We start from the raw sequence: 22,348 nt of genomic DNA, 5'->3' as shown, positions 1-22,348 counted from the left end.
AAAGGACAGAACAGCAATGAGTACTGCAGTTGATGGGCTGCGCCAGGCAGCCAGCAGGTGACTGGACTGGGGCAGAGCTGTCAGGGCTTCAGTTCTGTGATGTGGGGCTAGTGATGTATCTGCTAAGACTTCTGGTGGAAATCCTACTTGAAGGCAGAATACAAGAGTGGCAAATCCAAGACTGTCTTGAGCTCACTTCCAACCCTCAGATTTTCTGGGGTGCTGAGGAACAGTCTCAGAACCCAGGGACCAGCAGATTCCCAAGTCCCTTCCAGTTCTAAACTTGTGAGCTGACACATTAAAATGTCCTCCCGCCGGGAGTGGTGGCTCACACCTGTAATCCCAGCACTTTGGGAGACTAAGGCAGGCAGATCACAAGGTCAGGAGATTGAGACCATCCTGGCTAACACAGTGAAATCCCGTCTCTACTAAAAATACAAAAAAATTAGCTGGACATGGCGGCAGGTGCCTGTAGTTCCAGCCACTCAGGAGGCTGAGGCAGGAGAATGGTGTGACCCTGAGAGGCGGAGCTTGCAGTGAGCCGAGATTGAGCCACTGCACTCCAGCCCGGGCAACAGCACAAGACTCCGTCTCAAAAAAAAAAAAAAAAAAAAAAAAAAAAAAAGAAAACAGTCCTCCCAGGAGCCTCAGTCTCTACAGAAGTGAGGTGTGGGGCACTCTGACCTTAAGTCTTTGAAATCCTGGGACCCTCACTTAGGATTCCTGGGGGGCCCTCACACCACAGCACTCTGCCCCTCTTGCCCAGTTTCCACACCCGCCTATAGCACTCTTCCTTGCTGTGATCATGTGCTCCTCTATCCAACCATAAACCTCCAGAGGCAGTGACCACGCTGCCCTGTCTGATCTCCCCATGGTGACTTGCCTACAACAGGATGTTTAATGACTGTTTATTGATTGGACTTCAGTTTCCCTCCTCTGTCAGTCCACTCTCTCTCAGAACAAGTCATTCTTTAAATATTTCAGCAGACACAAACGAACCAGATGAGGTGCTTACTAACCAGGTGGGGACTCCAGGCTGGAAGATGGTGTGCTAATCCACACACCACTGCAGGACTTGGTGGGGCGGGGGCACCCTCACCGGCTGTAGTCTGCATTAATTTGTGATGAGCCACTGTTCCCCTAGAAAGTTCCACAGTCAGACACTTGGTAAAGTGCGGACATCTGGGCTGCTCTCTAGTTTTAAATGTGCTGCTTTGCTATTTGTGGCCATGAGATCTCTAACAATAACTGTCAAGAGAGTCTTGCCAAAACCAGCCTCCCTTGGTTTGTATCCTGTCCAAGCTCTCAAGGGCCCAGGACAGACATAGCATGCTGTAATACTTTCAGAAGCCAAACAGAGGGGCATTTTGAACATGGGGCAGGGTCAGATGTGCTCAGAAACACCTGCCAAAGCCACTAAGCAAGGCTGGGGGAAGCACAGGCTCTGTGCCATGACCCTAATTAGGAGCCAGGCACGGGGCTTGAATGCTCTTCTGGCTGACAGAAGTCCTCCTGCCTGCCCACGGGAACCCTCCCCTCTCTCTGCCTGGCAGATCCACCTTCAATGTCAGTCCTCCTGGGACGCCCTCCTGCATTCCCCTCAGCACATGACGGTGGTTATGAGTCAGCCGGTGAAGACTTGATCCTGCTTCTGTGGAACACCAGATCACTTTTCCAAAGTCTTTTATTTCCATTCTGTCCCATGTTTTCAAGGTCAAATGGATCCTGAGAACAGATCTAATCCTGCTGGGGACTGTGTCCCAGGAGTATTAAGCCATCCAGGGAGGAAGGCCCAACTCAGCACTGCCTTTGGGAGTGTGCCAGCAGCAAGAGGTTTTCTAAAGCCCATGGTATGTACATCGGTTCACTTCAAGTGACCACTTTGCTGGGCTTGGGAAACTTTCATCTCAAAGCAGCATGCCAGAGAAGATCACCACGAGTAAGTCCAAGAGCAAGGCGTTCAGGTCGGCTGGTTCATCTCAGGCAGAATGTAACTGGGAATGGTGTGATTTAGGGTCATGATTTGGATGAAGAGCAACTGAAATCTATGTGCAGAAGAAAGGCTAGAACACTCAGGACTTACTGATACTGACTTCCAGTTAGCAATTTTTCTTAAAAAAAAAAAAAAAAAATTTCCTTGTTCATGAAAAAATCACAGCATCCTAAGAAATGCATACTCACTATGCATTCTACATACACCCACTGAGTCCACACACAACCCGCCAGCTGCCTCTCCCTGAATATACTAGTCAGGGCTGTCTGCACCTACCCGGATGCGGTTAGATCCCAGCTCTAGCATCTGTAGTTGACGTAAGTTGCTTAAGTTCTCAATTTTACTGATTTTATTGTTGACCAAGAAGAGTTTTTTCAGTCGTGTCAACTTGTCAACCCCTTCGATGTTTCTCAGCAGATTGAAAGAAATATCTAGAATCCTGAGAACAACCAAAACAGTTTTTTAAAAAAATTACATGAGCATAGGTTGCAGAGAACTCACAATTCAACCACGCTAAAGGTAGCATCCCCATTAGGGGACTGCAGTCACTGTGGGGCGGGCAGGGTGGGGTGGGGTGGGGCAGGGAGTGCGGTCTGTGCCCCTGCTGCTGCCTGGCTCACACTGATGCTGTCAGGAGGGATTTGGAGGCTGCCCAGGAGCCCGGAGCAAGCCAGAGGCAGCCTACAGGCTCCTGATGCCCTGGCTCCCAGCATGGTATCTGAGGCAGAAACTGTTTCATTCACACCTGTGCCCATGACAGGACCTTGCACCAGGCTCTGCACACAGAAGGGGCCTGAGAAGTACCAAATTAGAAACAAAACAAGCAAAAATGAATTGAGCAACAAAGGGCAGAAATCCAGGTAAAGTTATAACTAGGACCTGGCTCCTTCTTTTTTAATTTTAATTTTTGTAGACAGGGTCTTGTTATGTTGCCCAGGCTATCTCGAACTTCTGGGCTCAAGTGATCCTCCTAATTTGACCTCCCAAAGTGCTGAGATTACAGGTATGCACCACTGCATCTGTAGTAGGACCTGACTCCTTAAATTAGAAATGTCACCTTTTTTTTTTTTTTTACTTTAAAAAAAGAGTATTCAAAAGGCAAGAGGAAATTCTGGATTAACTTTCCCCTTGACCAATCTCAGTATCATCCCTGAATGGAGGCTTTTCCAGAAGTCCCCACTGCAGCCTTCCCATCAAAGGTTTACTTTGCAAGTCAGGATTGTCCAGGAAGCCGAAGACACGCATGAAGCCAGTGTGGCCTCCTGGAGCCCTGAACATGGCAGGCAGAGACTTGGGATTCAGAGGCAGGGCAGGACCCTGTGGCAGAGGCAGCCTCTCAAGGGCCAAGAGCCAGCAGGAGGTTGGCTCTGGAGAGACTGGACACCCCCACCCAGTGGCCTCCCCACCATGCTGTTCTCCTGTGGGTCTCATGACTCACTCCAGCTCTGTTAGCGCCTCCAGATTCTCAATCTTCTTGATCTGGTTGTCGTAAAGATCCAGCTCTCGAAGACTCTGTAGCTCCTCCAGATTCTCAATGCATTTAATTAAATTTTGGCGGAGGCAGAGAGTCTGGGGGATGGGAAAAGGACAATTGACACAGGCACGGCGGAGGCCACGAGAAGGCCTCAGCTGGTACTGGAGGACACAGGACAGGCCTTTCTGGTGGAAGGACGTGTCTTCATTCTCCTGCTGTTTCCTAGAAAGGTGCTGACCTTTGAGAGGTAGGTGGGCAAGGGCACTAAGCTAGAATTCCTCAGCACACCTGGGGATGGGCAGGAACCCAAAAGGAAGCAGGAGGCAGGCCCCCCACCAAGCAGGCCTAGTTGAGGAGGGAGGCGTTGGCCTGGGGTATGAGTGTTTGCCACTTCCTGGCAGAACATAAGAACCTATGGTGGGCTCAATTTTGAGAAACAAATTCAAATGAGATGCACGGAGGACCATAAAATTCACTGAGTGCCTAATTGAACACAGGCACAGAACTGAGGCAGGCCAGAGTCACAGGTCACTGGCCGCCTGAGCTCAGGAGAGCCAGCCCCAGGGCTGTGACTCAAGTCCCTCAACTGCTGTCTCACACTTGCTGTGCTCCCAGTAAAGGCCTGCTACAAGGTGGAGGCAGCCATGCCTCCCACAGGCTGGGACAAAGACCACAACTTAGGACTGATTGCTCGATTCTGGACTTATCCACATCCTATGGGTGATATGGGTCACAGTTCCCTCATAAGAGTCCCTCTCACCTTCACTTTCTTCAGTACCTCAAATCCTTCAATCTTCCCAATGCGACAGTGATTCAAATCAACATCCTGAAACAAAGCGGAAATCTATACTCGGCTATAGCAAAGTGGCTGGAGACCTGTGTCCTAGAAGACGAGCCATCAGAGGAGGCCTGGGAGTGGGCAGCAGTGGGGGAGGCAGTGCCAGGTGGGTCTGCAGCAGACAGGTGTCGGTGACAAGGTGTGCTGTGGGGGCTCTTTGGTTTAGTGATGACTTAATGTAAAACTGGCCCTTAAAATGATTGGTACGTGACATCTTCTTCTCATTCCCTAGATCCTGTATGCACAAAACATAAGCTCAGGCTCTGAGGATATGCACCCCATCCCATCACCATCAGAGACATGCTGTGGGCTCAGGAGGCCCAGCGGCCAGGCCAGTCATACACAGCCTGTGGCTGTTGGGACCCTCATGTATAGTGTAATCATCAGACCCAGAGAATGTATGAGTCAAAGGCATCTCATCTGCCACACAATCCTCAAGGGTCAAATAGACATGGGGATAACAATCACTGGTAAGAAAAACAACATGAACACAGGACTCTGATCCAACCAAGGGAGGCTTAGGCAACCTCTTTAGGGAAGTAACTTACTAATCTCATACAAGATAACCTGACAGGGTGGTCCATCACCACGCCCAAGGCCGGGCTGAGAAGGCGGCATTACCTCCGCATCTCTGTCCAGGTTGATGGTTTCCATGTCCACAGGCAGCTCATGTTCTTCTGAAAAAAATTAGAAAAAGAGGTTTGTTCAGAACCTCATTAACAGGAGGCACTGGTGAAGAGCTGCTTCTGGCCAAGGTCTGGGGCTGTTTGGTGCCCAGATCCAGCTCAAACCCTGAGGAGGAACCAATGGGAAAGTTTGCTGAGGACCTGGAGAATGTGGCAAGGTTGAACCCTGCTCCAACAATAGTGATGTTTTAAGCATTCTGAATTCCCCGAATTCAGATATTGGCAAAGGTCTCCAAACATCCATCTGTGCCTTTGAACTTCCTGAGAAGGCAAATATGTTTTGAAGCTGTTAGTGGGAAGGAGGGGAGGAAGTAGCTGAGTGCAGGTGAGCAGGGCAGCACTACTGCCTTTCCGTGACTCCCAGAGCCGCAGAACTGGCAGCAGCCTGCCTCCTACATAGCTTTTCTCTGTTTGTTTGTGGCAATAAACCAGGCCATTAGAATCTAGATCGTGCTGGGCACATCAGGTGCTCTAGGATGGGCCTTTTATTGCTTTGGAAGGTGGCCCAGCATCTACAAACACTTCCCTCTGCAAAGAGCAAAACAAAACAAAACATAGTTCAACAGATAGGATCAAAGAGGCTCACTGAATAATTTAAACACACTTCTCAATGGGGAGACTGATGAACTCACTCCAGCAGAGAAGCCCATTGAATTTCACCAGGACTCTCCACCCCGGAGCCGGCCTCCTCTGTGCGGAGGAGGCAGAGAGAGCTGCTCTCCCTGCTGAGGCAACAGACTCCCTGTTAAGCACTTCCTCGTTTCATTTCATTGGAACCTACTTCAGCATATGTGCTGAAAAGGACTAAGACACACACAGATGCACACACACGCATGCACAAAGACACACAGGCACATATGCACACTACACACACACACGCATGCACATCAGTGGTATACAGATTCATGCAGACACACAAACACGCAAACTCACCCCTTAAAACACTTAAAAAAATTAACAGTAATTCCTCAGTATTACCAAAGATTGTCAGTGTTCGCATTTCCTCAACTGTCTTAACATTTCTTCCCTTAGTTCACTTGCATTATGATCCAAATAAGGCTGTATATTGTGACCAGATGGTATTTCTTTTTAAAAATTTTTTTAAATTAATTTTTTTTTTTTTTTAAGAGACAGGATCTCTGCTGCTCAGGCTGGAGTACAGTGGTGTGATCATAGCTCACTGTAGCCTTGAACTTGTGGGCTCAAGTGATCCTTGTCTTGAGCTCCCAGGAAGCTGCGACTACAGGTGTAAGCCACCATGCCCAGCAAATTTTTTAAAACCATGTTTTGTACAGTCAGGGTCTCGCTATGTTGCCCAGGCTGGTCTGGAACTCCGAGCCTCAAGTGAACCTCCCACCTTGGCCTCCCAAAGTGCTAGGATTATAGGCACGAGACACTGCACCCAGCCCAGCATTTTTCTTAAACTTCTTTTTTCCCCTTGCAGTTTTCTGTTGTAGGAAAACAAGCTTGTCTTGTAGTGCTTCTCCCAGTCTGGATTCTGTGAATTATACCCACAGGACGCTCTTTCTCCTGTAAACGGATTGTCACTGTCACTACCTTACAGGGCTGTCAGTGCTCTTACTGTGGCTCGTCCTAGAGCAAACGTGCACTTGCTTCTGCGGTGGAGTGAGCTCACACAGCCCTGGACCACAGGCCAAGGGCTGGCTCCTCACTTCACCTGGAGCCTCTGAGAGGAGCACTTGACATCCGAACAGCTTAACAAAGTAACGATCCCACATGGCTGCATTCACTTCAGTTTTTCCACTATGCCTTTTCTATAACCATCAACTGTGGTTAGTTAAAAAAAAGTTTACTATAGTTTATCCACAACTGTACAGGATACCAACCAACCTAAGAATTAAATAAAAGGAACTGGGCAAAACCAAGAGATAGATACAAATCACCCCAAAAGACAGTGTCAAGTTCATAAGCTCAGGAAGTTGCACTGGAAGAGGCACTACAATTAAGGCAGGGTGCCCAGGTCCTGTGGTCCAAACCAGGACCCTTTGAGAGCAGAAGGGCACAGTTACGCCGGGCCGGCAGGCAGAAACGGGCTGTGCCAGGCTCCTCAGGACACATGGTCACGTGGCTTTAAGGGGTCCTGTTTGTAATACATCCAGCAGGGCTGGCCGCTCACCACTCAAAATGTCAGCTAACCTCTGAAACAAGGTTTCCAGCCTAGAATGCCCTTGTGAGTGTATTATATATTCATCATATTTTAAAAATAATTTAGGGAAAATAGGTAGAAGGTAATAGTTGACATGATAAATTTGTTTTAACTGAATTTAAGACTTAAACAAACACAGGTAGGAGCAAGTCTTGGCTTCTCTAAGGGCTAGAAATGCATACCCAGAAAACTCATAATCAGCTAATCATCTCAAAGAAAAAAACTTGGATTTTTCCAGGCCAGGCCAGCTGGTCTGCCTTGTAGCCGTGTGCCCTTGGACAAGCTGCAGAGAGTCTCATTCTCCTCATCTGTAACACATTACCACACCTGGGTACTTACAGAACATGATGACAACATCATTAGCCTGTGCTAGTGACCCAGGGAAAGAAAGCACACAGGGCTTGCTCTGCCAACTCTCAAGTCTTCCATAAACACCCGACGTCTCAGCAGCACCCATCTGAGATAGCGGGGGCTCCTACCGCTCCACTGTTGGTGACTAAGTCAGGCGACAACGGAAGCTTCCATCTATCTCTCCCATGCACTTTATTCCACCCACATCACTTCCAGAATATCAGCTCCGAAGTTCCAAAGTAAATGTAACTGGTACTTTTGTGGTAATCTCCTTTTGCCTTAAAAGTAGGTTGCCATAGTTACCAAACATCTTTGCTGGCACAGAGAGCACAATGTTATTTTAAAAATTAGGTTTGTTTCTTTATAAATTTATTTTATTTTTATAAGGGATGCATGATTATTCATACATTGTATACAAATCTAGAAAATGTAAAATGTATAGATCCTTCTTAAACCTGCTGTTTGGACAGACTCAGCCCGTTTGATGTGTTTTCTTTCTTTAGCAGGTAAAAAAGTACATACATGCACGCATACTGTTCAGAAACTTGCTTTTTTTTTTGAGACGGAATCTCATTCTGTTGCCTGGGCTGGAGTGCAGTGGTGTGATCTCAGCTCACTGCAACCTCTGACTCCCGGGTTCAAGCAATTCTCCTGTCTCAGCCTCCCAAGTAGCTGGGACTACAGGTGCACACCACCATGCCTGGCTAATTTTTCTTTTTTTTTTTTGTATTTTTAGTAGAGACAGGGTTTCACCATATTGGCCAGGCTGGTCTTGAACTCCTGACCTCAAGTGATCCAACCGCCTTGGCCTCCCAAAGTGCTAGGATTACAGGCGGGAGCCACAATGCCCAGCCACATCTAGGCATTTTAGAAGTCAATCCTCAAGCCTATAAAAATGGTAAGGCAAGACTCAGAAATAATTTCTCTCAAGAGATCGAAAGTTTCTATTGCTATGGTAGGACACAGAAACATAGCAGTCAGCCATAACGTTTATTTCAAATCTGGCTTCCTAAACATATGGTTAATAAAACAATGTTGTGGTTCTTTTTTTTTTTTTTTTTTTTTTTTTAAGACGAAGTCTCCCTTTGTCACCCAGGCCAGAGTACAGTGGTGTGTTCTCGGCTCACTGCAACCTCCGCCTCCTGGGTTCAAGCAATTCTCCTGCCTCAATCACCTGAGTAGCTGGGATTACAGGCATGCGCTGCCACGCCCGGCTAATTTTTGTATTTTTTGTAGAGACGGGTTTTCACCATGTTGGCCAGGATGGGCTCGATCTCCTGACCTCGTGATCTGCCCACCTTGGCCTCCCAAGGTGCTAGGATTACAGGCATGAGCCACCACACCCAGCCAACAATGTCGTGGTTCTGTCTCAGATGGCATACTAGTACCAATATCCGTGCTAGGATTTGCCTTCAGTGGAATTGGAAAAAAACCACATCCTTTTTGCAAATGCTGTCAATGAGTCAGCCTGCTGAGGGAGCGCCTCAGAGAGCACATCCACTTGCCCTGGCCCACTGAGGGCCCCTAAGGAGTGCGGCAGTCCTTCCCCAGCCACACATCACCCACACCCAGGGACAGACCATATGCAGCACAGCCCACATCCCCCAAAAAGCAGATGTCCCCCAAGGGAGCTGGGCCTGGTACCTTCTGGGTCCTCCTCCCCCCGCTCCTCCCCATCCTTCAGGCTCTGTTCACTGAGGTCTGCCACGATGCCACTGCTGTGTTTCTTCCCTTCTTCATCGCCGGATTCTTCGGACTCGACCCGCCTGTCAACTGAACCCACACAAGTCAATGAGAATTCACATCCAATTTATGGAACTTTAAGGAACATATAATAAACACCCAGTTGTAAGTCAAAAGGACTTCATTTAAACATGTTTGTTGAATCCAGTTCAATAACCATTAGAGTGTCTCCCATGTCCCAGTACCACTTGAGGCATATGGCAGCAGGGAGAATGGGGAGCAGAGTGTGGAGCCCACATGGATACTTAGGTGAGGAACACACTACTTCTGCCCTCAAGGAGCTTGTGAAGAATTGCCCAGTGTTCTGAAAGCCTTGGATCACTTGTAATTAAATCCACTAATGGAACCAGGTAGTGAAGCACCTCCTGAGTGCCTTTCACCTTCGGGCTGGGTGACCACCACTGTGACTCTTCTGCCACCTATCTCCATCCACGCTCTACTATTCATCTGGCTAAGAAAACCAGCCAAGTTCACAGACCCACGTTCTGAAAGAAATCAAGACTAACTCAAATCAGATTGTGGGCAGGGAGGATCACTAAAGAAGAGGAGAATACAGCCAGTAGTGCTGACCGCCCACAGAAAGCTCATTGGTGTGAAATGAGCTTTCACACTGGACACTGGACAGAATGTTAGCAACTCAAGGCTTTTAAAGGTTCATAAATATTTTTTGAATTAAAGAATAAGGCAATTCAATGTGTCAGGCAAAAATTCTTTAGTAAGGTTGTCAAATCATTTTTCTTTTTTAAAACTTTACTCATGACCTCTTTTGGAAGTCTGTCTGGAAAACATGAGGCACTAACACATTACTTGGAATTATCAACCATACTGAAAATAGTCTCTTTCCTGACTATGGTTTATCTACAAAGAGATGTGCTCTTTGAAGGAAAAAGTTCAATTTCAGCTTTGTATTTCCTGCTTAGCCTAGCAAAGTAAAACCCAAGAAAGGATTGCTGTATAAAACAAGTCCTCATAAAACCCAGCTCCAAACCCTCCAAATCCATCTCTTCTTCCCTACCCCCGCAATGACGGTAGCACAGTTACTTGTTAGCTGTGGCCTGTGCTCCTGCCCTGCCTCCTAACTCGTCCCTCTGCGACTTGACTTGCCTTGTTTAACCTATTCTCCATTGCCAGAGAGTCTGATCTAATTCTAAAATCCAAATCTGATCTTTGAGTCCAAAAATATTTCTGGAATGCTCTTCCTGAGTTTGCAGCTTGCTGCTAGAGATGCAGGTTTGGCAAATCATTTCCATTTGAAAGCCTCAATCTCCTAGTCTGTGGAAGGGAGCTAGTATAGAACCTATGCCTCAGCGAGTTTCTGTCAGGGTTAAATTAGAAAAGGCACAAGAGCAGTTAGTACACGCATGACATGCAGTAGATATTTAACAAATTAGTCAGCACCAGGCACAGGTCACTTGGTGGCCCAGGCTCAGGGAGAGAAAGTTCTTACTGCATGACAATCTGGTGCAAAAACCCCAGGAAGAGGAGGAGTGCTGTGAGGTTAGGAGAGGCTCAGCTAACGAAGGTTGGCCAAAGTGAAGCCTGAGGGCAGCAGAGAGGGTCTGGAACATGGGACAATGGATCAGAATGTAAGAAAATGACTTTGGTGTACTGGGGACGATGGGCTGGGGAGCAGGGACAATCAGTCTAGCCTAGAGATGATGAAGGTCTGAGTTAAGGTACTGGCAATGGGAATGGAGGACGCATCGAAGATTTGGAGATTATTTTTAAAAGTAAAAGTCAGAGCTCCTTGACTAATAGGACATGGGTGGGAGTGGGACAGAGAGAAAAGCCGGGCTTTTATATTTGTCATTTACCGACATGGAAACAATTGAAGAGGGAGGATATGAAGAGGCACTTCTTACTTAAAAAGACTCCAAGGGTATGAAGTCCAAGACCCTTAACACCACCGCCCCCATCCCTACCACATATGATTTGGTCAAACTCTCCTCCATACCCTTTGACCGCAGCTTTCTTCATCTTGAGTGATTCTTGCTCTTTTCCCTCACCTTATCCCCAGCCTCGTTGCCTTCGAGTTATTCTTCAGGCTCCAGCTCAGAGCTGGCCCTGCTTGTGCAGCTCTCACCACTCCCGAACATGTCAGCCTTTTCTTCTGCACCCGCCCTCCTTCCCCAGCTCCACATTCCTCCTCCCTACCACTTTCACATGAGGCAGTGACTGCTCTTCTGGGAGGGCTGTACCCCTCACCAAACCATGGGACCCAAAAGCACTTCAGCACTTGATGACACAACTGATTCCCCAGTTGGTGGGTGTGTGCACGCATGTTTATATACATACTGCACATGTACGTATGACCGTACCTACAGATATGTAGAGAATTATATATAAATACATGTGTACGTATAACATATACATATATGCATTTTTTTTTATTTGTTTTGTTTTTAACAAAATGAATGAGGAGGAAGAAAGTTGAATTTAGACTTTTTGGAACTATGACAGCTTTGAAAAAGGGTATCACCTTGTGTAACTAAATCTTCTGGTTCCTTGCTACCCCTTCGCCAACAGTCCTTTCGATTTCAGGAGAAGACCCTTCTCCACCCTCACCACGCGAACCAAGGAGCAGACTCTGGTAGATCCCAGCGCCCAGAGCCTCAGTTTCCTCGTCAGCTGACCGAGGAGGCTCCCCCGCCTGTCAATCTCAGAGGCTCGGGGCGAGGCTCCAACTGGACTGAATGGAGCCACCGCGTCCCATTCAGCCCCACCCCCGGCCTGGCCTCGCGCCGCCGCTCTACCCCTAGCTCTGGGTCCTTCCCGGCCGCTGCCGCCCCCAGGCCGGGGCTCCCCCGAGGTCCAGAGCCTCCCCCGCTCCCCCGGGTCCGGCTGTCAGCTGTCAGGGGGCCGCGCGGCGGCGGCCGGAGGCGGGACGTGGGGTTTCTCTCAGGCACGGAGCAGTTCCGGCCCGCAGCTCCCCCCGCCCGCCCGGCCCTTGGGCCGCCGCCCGCAGGGGCCGCTCACCCTCCATCATCTCCTGCGACTGTTGCTGCCCCGCGCCGCGTTCCGCCGCCATGTTGGCTGCTCTTCCCCTTTCCGGAATCTGTCGCCTCAGACCCATCAACCAATCAGGGCTCCCGCCTCAGAGTCGGCCCAGCCAATAGGATTCCGGCGCGGCGAGTTCAGCCGCGGCGCGCCTGCGTGTGCCCAGCGCCTCATGGGAGTTGTAGTTCCGTCATGAGGCTGCGCGCCGCGCGCCGAGCCTCCCCCGGGGCAGGTAATTTCAGGCAGCGGCGCCGGAACAGTCTGGAGGCGAGAAGCTGAGAAGGAAAGCAGAGGGAGTCGAAGCGGGACGCACCGGCCGTAACTGCAGGCAGACGGAGTGGACGTCTAAGCAGAGTGGAGAGACACCCTGGGCTCGAGAGTTGACTTATGTCACTGTCTCGACCTCGGAGGCGTGGAGGGGCCGCGGGCCAGGCGGATCTTTCCGTGGCTGCAAGGTGCGGGCCAGTCCTACGTGCATCCCTGAGCTTTGCGAGCCTCGCTGGCTGCGTCTGTACAATGGGCCGAACGGCAAGAGCAACAACATTCTCCCGGCGTCCGGGCGCGGATTTTACCCACGCGAAATGCCGCCTTCTCTAGATGCTCAGAGCAGGCGGGCAGGTGCGGGGCACTTGCGATGGTGGGGCCGCCAGCCAGCTGGCCGGCTCCGGGGCGCCAGCCGCGCTCCCCTTGCAAACCGTTCCCAGCCCAGTGCGGACGCGCAGGCTTCGTCTACCCTGCGGAGCCGCCCAGCCCATGAGCGAGCCGCCCCGCGTCCTCCACCTTCAGAAAGAGGCCTCCAAGAGGCGAGCTCTGCGATACTCACCTATTTTGATCCCGAGACTGGAGGAAACCGCAGCTGACCGGCCCGGGGGCGGAGGCGCCCATTATTCCTTTGGCTCCTCCGGAGCGCCGTAGGGGGGGGGGAAATGGCCGGTGCGTCCCTAGCAACCGTTAGCGCGGGCTTCTGGACTCTGGCTTGCTTAGTCCCGCCCATACGCACAAGTGGTTGGTCCGTGGAGCTTGTCAATCGGTGTGAGTCGCTGTGCGATTGGCCGGTGGGATAAAAGCGCGGTGCAGCTCCCTTCCGCGGCGTGAAGCCGGCTAGGCGTGACCCTCGCCTGACCCAGGTGAGAAACCTGCGCTGGGGAGAGCGGGCCGGGGTCCGCAATCTCCCGAGGGTCGCTGTGGGGCCTGCGCGACTCCGCGCTCCTGGCCTAGGAGGGTTCGCCGCCCGGCCCGGCCCTCAGACGAGCCCTACCCCAGGTCTCCCGCCCCTGCGCCCTTCACGCATCCCCGAGCCAGCGTCCTTTCCGTGCCCAGACCGCGGCGGGGTTGCGGCCGTTGGTCCCAGGCCCCGCGCCCCCAGCGTCTTCGGGGCGCCCTTCAGTGTAGCTTGCCTGGCGGGCGCCGCGGCCCCGCGCCTCGGGGCGCCTCGGGACTGTGCGCCCTCTTCACCGCAGCCCGCCCTGCGGGGCGAACTCCAGGAGAGCCAGCCCCGATCCCGCCACGCTCCCGCGCTGGGCGTGTGGGTCCCTGCGGGTTCAGCCGGCGCCACGGGGTGGGGGGCGCGCGCCGCCAGCGCTCCTGGTTCCAGCCCAGACCTGGACTTGAGCCTTAATCTTTTCACGAGTTTTTCTTTCCCAGACTACGGGAGGGGCCTGCGCTGCCGTCTTGAGACCTTTCTCGTCCTTACCTTCCGCATCAGTACCATTGGATGTCGATTTTTCTCTTAGGGGTTCCCTCTCTTCATCCTTCTGCTGCTACCTTAGATTTTATAATTTCTTGCCTGGATTACCGTAGCCTTTCTTCTGCTTTCCAGCCTTGCCCTGACATGGTCCCTGGAGTCGTCTTTGTAAAATGCGTATCTGGCCATGTTACTCCTAAGCATTAAATCCTTAAAAGTTCATTTTGGGGATAAAATTAAGACTGGGCAGGCATAGGAGGCTCTGGGGTCGTTCTTGGCCCCTCCAGGCCCACGTCCATCTACTCTTCTGGGTACTGAACTCTCTGGGAGCCTTTGCCTCTGAAAGACTTCTTCACTCTGCTTGGAAGGGCTCGGCTCTGCAGGTGCCTCCTCCAGGACTGACATCCTTGCTGTGTTCTCCTGCACTGTTCACCTTGTTGGCCTCATCCTGAAACTGGTTCTGCTTTTAATTGTGCAGCTGTGCTGAGAGCAGTGGGAGCTATTTGCTTCTTAGCTTATGTTCTGGTGGGAGAGAGACAGTTGTTTCTAGAAGTTCACCGAGATGCTTCTTGCATCTGTCCCTGCTTCTGTTTGGTCTCAGGTGGGGTCACTTGGGTCTTCTGGAATCAAAACTAGCAATGGAAATATGGTTACTCGGTGACACCATTAGGTGCTGTCTGCTGGGTTTGTGTTCTGCAGCTCACCGTGGATACAAAGCTCACAGTGGATACAAAGGACAATTCTAAAAATCTGGACCTGGGCGTGCAGGCATTTCTGGTTAGCATTTGAATCAAAGTTTAGTGATCTAAGGTCATGTGAAGCCAGGCTGTGTTCTTTCTTGAGGACAGGCTGTGGCTGTGGAGTGCACGGGAGGCGCGAGGGGCCGGTGCTGCTCAGTGACTAACTGGCCATGCGGACCTCAGACGCCCCAGGAGGCATGGCGGGGGGCGGGAAAAAGGATACATCTTTCCTGCTGTCCTCCCAGCTCCCGCAGAGAGTCCCATCAGTTTCCCTCCTGGATAGGCTTGTAATTCTCAGTAACCTAATTAAATTTCCACATCTTGATGTTTCAACTTTAGTTGGTATTTATTTATTTTCTCCCGTAAAGGACAAAAAATTGCACGCCCTTACCCTCCCTTCGCTTTTTTTCCCCCCTTTCCATCTCATCTCATGGTAGTTACTTTTACAAAGAAGCTTCTGTAACGTTTACAATATATTCTGAATAGTTATATTACTTTTTTATTATTTTATTTTTTGAGACAGGGTCTTGCTCTGTGGCCCAGGCTGGAGGGCAGTGATGCCATGTCGTCTCACTGCAGCCTCTGCCTCCTGGGCTCAAGCAATTCTCCCACCTCAACCTCCCAAGCAGCTGGGACTACCAGGGTGTGCCAGCACAACTTGCTAATTCTTAATTTTTTTTTTTTTTTTTTGAGACAGAGTCTCACTCTGTCGCCCAGGCTGGAGTGCAGTGGTGCGATTTCGGCTCACTGCCAGCTCCGCCTCCCCTAGTTTCATGCCATTCTCCTGCCTCAGCCTCCCAAGTAGCTGGGACTACAGGTGCCCACCACCACGCCTGGTTATTTTTTTGTATTTTTAGTAGACATGGGGTTTCACCATGTTATCCAGAATGGTCTCGATCTCCTGACCTCGTGATCTACCCGCCTCGGCCTCCGAAAGTGCTGGGATTACAGGCGTGAGCCATTGCACCCGGCCTAATTTTTTTTTTTTTTTAGAGATGGAGTCTCCCTATGTTGTCCAGGTTGATCTCGAACTCCTGGGCTCAAGCAATCTGCCTGGCCTCCCAAAGTACTGGGTATATTACTTTTTAAAATAAAGTTTTGTAACATTGACATTGCAGTCTGAAGAGTTATATTTTTTAGGAATTAAGGCTTTCTAACAATGTATTCTGAAGAGTTATATTACTTTTTTAAGAAAGTAAGGTTTTACGACATTTACAATGTATTCTGAAGCTATCATTAAGTGTCCTGAGCTTTGTCTATAGGTTGGTTCTAAAAGTAGAAAAAAACTGCCTCACACTGTAATCATGTTGTTGTTATTTATTGTAGCAATAATTAGTGCATTGGGAGGCTTAGAGAAGGAGATGTAAACCTGTGACTAAATGTCCCGTTCAGCGTTGCTGCTTGTAGGAAAGCTGCACACTCGAACCCCAAACCCCATATGTAATTTCTTTCTAGCCTCCTACACATCTGCAGGTTTGCAGAGCCTTTGCCTTCTAGGGTCCTAGACTGGATTTGCGTGTAGAACATCTCTGAATTTTTTGGCTGTATCAGTGGAGTCATACAAAGGAATAAAGGCAATGTTAATCATGAATTGTATCAGCAGAGTGGATGCATTTGAACCCTTCACCCAGGGAAATCAGGGAACCTGTGCCCTTGTGCCTCTTCCCCACTCTAGCATCTGCCTGACCCAGCGGGAACCACCTGCCTGAAGTTTAGGTTTACCAGTCTCTTATTTAAGAAGTAGTTTAATCACGTAGGTGTGTTTCCCTGAACTACTTATTTAGATTATTTCATGACACAGGAATCCTCCTGCTGATTGTCTTCTGAAACTTGATTTTTTCCACTCATGTATGGCTAAGATTCACCCTTGTGTGTAGTTCATTTGTTTTCACTGCTGTGATTGGTGGTATGAATATACCAGAATTTAAAATCTATCTTCTTGTTGATGAGTATTTGGATTTCATTTCTTTTTTTTCCTCCCTCCTTCGCTCCCTCCCTTTCTTCCCTCCTTTTTTCCTGCCTGTCTTTGCCATTGAGAACCATAGTGTCCCGGACATTCTTGTGTCTTCTTATCTATGTGCAAGAATTTCTCTGGAATATAAATCTAAGTGGAAAGTGCTGTATCCATGTAGACAAATGTTCGACTTGAATTGTTTTCTAAAGAGATTATGTTAATGTATTAAGAGTTCCTGTTGATCCAAATCCTTTTTGACATTGGGTATTATTAGATTCTTAATTTCTGCTGACTTAGTATGTGTAACATTATCATGATTAGGATTTCCTCTCCTGTAAAACGCTTGTTCCTATTTCTTGTCATTTTTCTATTGGGTCATGTGTCTTTTAAAAATGTTTAAACTTGAAATAGTTTATCTTTTAAAGTTATTCTGGATATTAATTTTCTGTTAGTTATGTATGTGGCAAATCTCTTCTCCCAAATTGTGGCTCATTCTTTCATTTTCTTTGTGGTATTCTTTGTGAACCTGTGTTCTCATTTTTTTTTTTTTTTTGAGATGGAGTCTTGCTGTGTCGCCAGGCTGGAATGCAGTGGCATGATCTCAGCTCATTGCAACCTCCACCTCCCAGGTTCAAGCGATTCTCCTGCCTCTGCCTCCCGAGTAGCTGGGACTACAGGTGCGTGCCACCATGCCCAGCTAATTTTTGTATTTTTAGTAGAGATGGGGTTTCACCATGTTGGCCAGGATGGTCTCGATCTCTTGACCTCATGATCCTCCCGCCTTGGCCTCCCAAAGTGCTGGAATTACAGGTGTGATGTGTTCTCAATTTTAATGTTAAATTTATTAATCTTACTTTATAACTAGAATTTTCTGTGCCTTAAGAAAACTTTCCCTACTCCAAAGTCTTACAGATAGCCTCTTCTAAAAACTTAGTGATTTTATTTTATATTTTATTTGGTTTGACAGGTCTCGCTTTGTTGCCTAGGCTGGCCTCCATCTCCCTGGGCTCAAGCAACTCTCCTGCCTTAGCTTCTAGAGTGGCTGGGACTATAGGTGCAGGCCACAAGGCCTGCCTGGCTAAAAAGTTTAGTGCTTTGACTTCCATGGATCAGGTCTTTTATGCCCTGGGCAACATAAGTCAAGGGGTGGGGACTCCTCCGAGTTCCATACCAGAAGAGGTAGTGTTGGGAGGGCCGGCTCCCCTTTCCTCTCCACGCCAGGCCTGCCTTGTCTTGGAAGAGCCTCGTGCAGGCATCCTGCTAGCTTGTCCAAGCTCGCTATTCCTGGAAGGCTGCTTCTCAGCCAGTTCACGGGTCTAGGTGTGCCGGCATGGGAGGACCTGGGTGGAAAGAGGCCTGTGTAGGTCTTAGAAGTGGGCACCAGACCCTTTGGTTGGAACCCTGGGGTTCTGGATACCCAGAAGGTGGTCCAGAAGAGGAGATATGGGGTCTCGGTGGGCGTGCCTTGGCCCCAGGGTCTCCTCATTTTATGGGGGAAACTCCAGCCATGGTTCTGGTATTGGCCACAGCCTCCTCTTGGTGTTTATCTAAAGCCTGGATGATCAGGTGGGGGCTTCCTTCCAGTAGAGGAAGTCTTGCTTGAAGGGCTCTTTTTGTTGAGTTTGGCCATGAGGACAGGGTATTGGTGAATGTGTACTTGTGTTGCAAGTGCTTGCTAGTATGCAGGATGGAAGTCTTCAGTATCTCCACTCTGCAGGGTGGTCACATGAATGTATACATGTGACAAGACTGCATGGAACACAGGCTCACGTGCACACACACACACACAGTCATGTGCCCACACACACAGGCACACAGTCACGTGCACATGTGCACGCACTCGCACGGACATACACGCACACACACGCACACGCTCACACGCACATACACGCATGGACACGCACGCACACGCATACACACACATATGCACACTCGTGCGCGCTCACACTCACGCACGCTCACACACACATGCACACACACACGTGCAGGTAAATGCCTTGAAATCTGGATGGTGCTGATGGATGGTATCAAGTCAGTTTCCTGGCTGTGACACTCTCCTGTAAGATGTCACCATGAGAGGGAACTCAGTGAAGAGTATGTGAGATTTTCCTGTATTTCCACCGTGTATCAGCATTTGAATCATGTATAAGAGAAAAGCTAAAAATACAAATCTCTGGTGCCAGGCCTCTCTCTAGGAGACGTGGCCTCTTGGCCATGGCGCCTGTGACCTCACTTGTTGGCAGCGCCCAGGTGATTCTGTGTGCAGCTGGTCAGATGGTCAGGACTCACTGTTTAGGGGAAAGCTGGGACCATGGGAGCTGCGCAGCCCCGGCGCTGATGGGTTCATCATGACCTGGGAGTGTTTTCAGTTGGTGTGTACCTGCAGCCCCTGCCTTCCCTCATGACTCCTTCCCACCCTGTTCTTTGTTTTCCTCTCTTTCTCCTTCCCTCTTTCCCGTATCTTCCTATGTATTTTTCTTGGAAAGAGCTTCTTTTTTTTTAGAGACAGAGTCTCACTCTATCGCCCAGGCTGGAGTGCAGTGGTTTGATCTTGGCTCACTACAAGCTCTGCCTCCCAGGTTCACGCCATTCTCCTGCCTCAGCCTCCTGAGTAGCTGGGACTACAGGCACGCGCCACCACACCTGGCTAATTTTTTGTATTTTTAGTGGAGACAGAGTTTCACGGTGTTAGTCAGGATGGTCTCGACCTCCTGACCTCGTGAGCCGCCCGCCTCGGCCTCCCAAAGTGCTGGGATGACAGGCGTGAGCCACTGCGTCCGGCCCGGAAAGAACTTCTTTTAGCACCACTTTGGGCTGACCGTTCTCCCATCGCAGGTTCTGACCTGGGGTGGCAGTTGGGGGTGTATGTCTTTTGGGGCCGAGCTGAACTCAGCATTACGAATTAGTTGGTTAAACTGTCTTTATGTTTTTGCTTTGCAGATGTTAATCAGCTTCACGTTGTTTTCTAGTTGTTAGAGATGGAAGCTTGGCAATTGGCCTCCATTCTTCCCATGGAGGACAGGGGCTTAATGGCCTTTGAAGAGGACCAAAGATGCCTTTCCCAGAGCCTCCCCTTGCCGGTGCCAGCAGAGGGCCCAGCTGCACAGACCACTGCCGAGCTCAGCAAGTCCTTTTCCTCAGCCCACAGACATCCGAGCAGAAGGAATGGTCTTTCCAGACTCTGCCAGAGCAGGACGGCACTGTCCGGTAATGACCTTTGACCATTGCAGGCCTTAGCGCACGGAAATACAAATGTGGAGTTGCTCTGTGTTCCCACGGAAACCCTCTCACCAGTGATTAAAGTCACTCTGTTCCTGCAGAGGAAAGTTCATGGTTTAGGTGCTCGGCTCGCGCTGGCAGGTGACTGCGGCAGGACCCTTCCTGCTGCTTTTGCTCTGCCGTGACTCCCAGGCATCTGGCGCTTCTGTTCAGGCAGCAGGTGGAACTCACCTTCACATTTCAGGGTCAAGTTACAGCAAAATGTTATTTCTTACTTCAGAGTGTGTAAGAACGCTCTTCTAGGTTAGGCTCTTTTACTAGGGAAATTCAGCTTTGCTCATGCATTTACTGAGCTAAATGCAGTTTAGCTGGTGGACCAAGAATCATGGGGCAGAAGTCTGTGGTGCCTCCTAGACATGGGGCAGAAGTCTGTGGTGCCTCCTATGTCTAAGCACCCTAAGGGTCTGGGTCGTGGTGAGGAAGAAAGCATCACTTGCCTTTGAGGGGCTGTCTGATGGAGGCACTTGGGGAGACAGCAGGCTGTGTGCTTGAAATGGGGGGTAGACCTGGAAAATGGGGAAGTGGGGCACAGAGCTGCAGGAAATGGCTCTGTGCGCAGGAAACGGCTGGGGGATCTGGTCTCCAGGCTGAGGAGCACTTCAACACTGGAGTAGCAGGGTGTTGGAGCTGAGCTTGTGCACTGGGGTGTCTGAGGGTGTAGAGCGGAGGGCCCTGTGGAGAGCGCCCGGGTTACTGCAGGGAGGGCTGGGCTGGGAGGCATGCAGTGCTCTTGGGAGTGGGCTTCACCCAGGCGCTGATCAGGAATGTTCTCAGTGAGTGTTGACAGGTGTGTTCCTGTTTTGGAGCATCATTCTGGTGGCTGCATGAGGAACAGGGGTGGGAGCCAGAGGCACAGGGCCTTGAGACATGAGGAGGAGCTGCGCTTGGTGACTGCTGTCTAGGAAGAGGAGGGGCGAGAGAGTGGCTGGATGGCCATGTGGTTTCCAGCCTCAGAGAATGGTTGGGGTCAGGCCACTCCCTGAGAAAGTCAGGGTTCCTGGATAAAGGACACGGAGGGGAGGGGATGGGAGAGAAATGGAAGGGCCAGGTCTTGGGTGCTTGGTTTTGAGTGCTGGAAGAAGGCAGCTGGTGTCTTCTGAGATGGGGAAGGGGGGAGTGGGCCGTGGCAGGTCCGGGCGGGAGGTGCGAGTGTGGGAGTCTTCAGTGCATTTCTAGTTTAGATGTATTTAAAGCTACTGAGGAATGGGTGAGATGGAACCAGGGTCACTGAGACTTGAGAGGGTGGGAGATGGGGGAGCCCAGGTGCCCAAGGAAGGTGGTGTGGGAGGAGCGTGAGGTCTGAGGAATGACTGGACTGAGGGTTTTGGGAGCCACTGGAGGCATTGCTGAGAGTGAGAACGCTGCACAAGGAGCTCTTGAATCGAAGGACGCCTCCAAGGAGTAAGTGATGGGGCAGCTGCCGGAGTAGCTGTGGGGTCTCGGAATGACTGACGGAGGACAGACAGTGGGAAGGAAGGAACCTTTGAACGTGATTAAGCTTTTTTGGTTTTTGAGACAAGGTCTCACTCTGTTGCTCAGGCTGGAGTGCAGTGGCACAATCATAGCTCACTGCAGTCTCAACTCCTGGGCTCAGGCAATCCTCCTGCCTTAGCCTCCTGAGTAGATAGGACTGTGGGGGCACACCACCATGCCCAACTAATTTTTAAAAATTTTATTTTTAGTAGGGACAGGGTCTCGCTGTGTTGCTCAGGCTGGTCTTGAACTCCTGAACTCAAGCAGCCTTCCTGCCTCAGCCTCCCAAAGAGCTGGGATTATAGGCACGCCTGGCTTTGAGTGTAATTTAGACACAGAAGTGTTGATCTTGTGCTGTTCGTGCTTCCGAGTGGACCTGGTGGTTGCCTCAGTGGATTCTGGGGACCATGTTCAGACACACGATGAGAGTGTGTGTTAGCCGTGCAGACTGACTTAATCCTTAGATCTTTTTGCAGGAGTTAAGGGCAAAGGCTGTATGCTTTGCCGTTTCAGAAGGTGGACTCTGGCAGCTGTGTGAAGTCTAAAGCTTTGCTTCGCTTCTCTTTTCAGAAGACAGATGGAGCTCCTACTGTCTGTCATCACTGGCTGCCCAGAACATTTGTACAAGTAAACTGCACTGCCCTGCCGCCCCCGAGCACACGGACCTGGCCGGGCCTGGGGGCAGTGTGTCCTGCTGCTCCCTGCTGCGGGGACTGTCCTCAGGGTGGTCCTCACCCCTGCTTCCGGCGCCTGTGTGCAACCCTAACAAGGCCATCTTCACTGTCGATGCCAAGACCACAGAGGTATTTGCTTCTGTTTTAGATCCAGCTGTATAGATGTGGATTTGGGGTTTGTGCCTTAAACCTGGGATTTGTGTGTTTTAATGCAATTAGAAAAACATATGGGCACTTTGGGAGGTGGGAAGATCGCTTGAGCCCAGGAGTTCAAGACCAGCCTGGGCAACAGCAA

At 50.1% G+C, this 22,348-nt stretch overlaps 2 protein-coding genes across 7 annotated transcripts in view; one reads left to right on the top strand and one right to left on the bottom strand.

The window, feature by feature from the left end:
• The window catches only part of PPP1R7 (protein phosphatase 1 regulatory subunit 7), a 38,627-nt gene extending 25,441 nt beyond the window's left edge, over positions 1–13,186 (bottom strand). The window contains exons 1-7 of one of the 2 annotated variants that reach the window (XM_073020228.1): positions 13,073–13,186; positions 12,229–12,524; positions 9,154–9,282; positions 4,927–4,982; positions 4,228–4,293; positions 3,432–3,562; positions 2,270–2,432 (exon numbers count right to left, since the gene is read on the bottom strand). In XM_073020228.1, the coding sequence (XP_072876329.1) occupies positions 2,270–2,432; positions 3,432–3,562; positions 4,228–4,293; positions 4,927–4,982; positions 9,154–9,282; positions 12,229–12,325 (642 nt within the window). In that variant the 5' untranslated portion in view covers positions 12,326–12,524; positions 13,073–13,186. Of the gene's footprint in view, positions 1–2,269; positions 2,433–3,431; positions 3,563–4,227; positions 4,312–4,926; positions 4,983–9,153; positions 9,283–12,228; positions 12,525–13,072 lie in introns of both variants that reach the window. The other variant, XM_007966967.3, reaches the window with a different exon arrangement.
• PASK (PAS domain containing serine/threonine kinase) overlaps positions 12,598–22,348 on the top strand; it is a 50,502-nt gene continuing 40,751 nt past the window's right edge. For 2 of the 5 annotated variants that reach the window (XR_012094355.1, XM_007966973.3), the window contains exons 1-3: positions 13,092–13,376; positions 19,597–19,834; positions 21,950–22,182. Coding sequence is in view for 4 of the 5 variants with exons in the window: in XM_007966973.3 (XP_007965164.2) it covers positions 19,606–19,834; positions 21,950–22,182 (462 nt within the window). In the remaining variant the exon portion in view is untranslated. Of the gene's footprint in view, positions 12,705–13,091; positions 13,377–17,183; positions 17,305–19,567; positions 19,835–21,949; positions 22,183–22,348 lie in introns of those variants that run through there. The other 3 variants (XM_073020227.1, XM_007966974.3, XM_038000609.2) reach the window with 3 other exon arrangements.

This window comes from Chlorocebus sabaeus, chromosome 10 (genome assembly GCF_047675955.1).
Source record: "Chlorocebus sabaeus isolate Y175 chromosome 10, mChlSab1.0.hap1, whole genome shotgun sequence".
NCBI lineage: Eukaryota > Metazoa > Chordata > Mammalia > Primates > Cercopithecidae > Chlorocebus > Chlorocebus sabaeus.
Note: the sequence above shows the minus strand (reverse complement) of the source record. Positions and strands in the feature narration are given on the sequence as shown.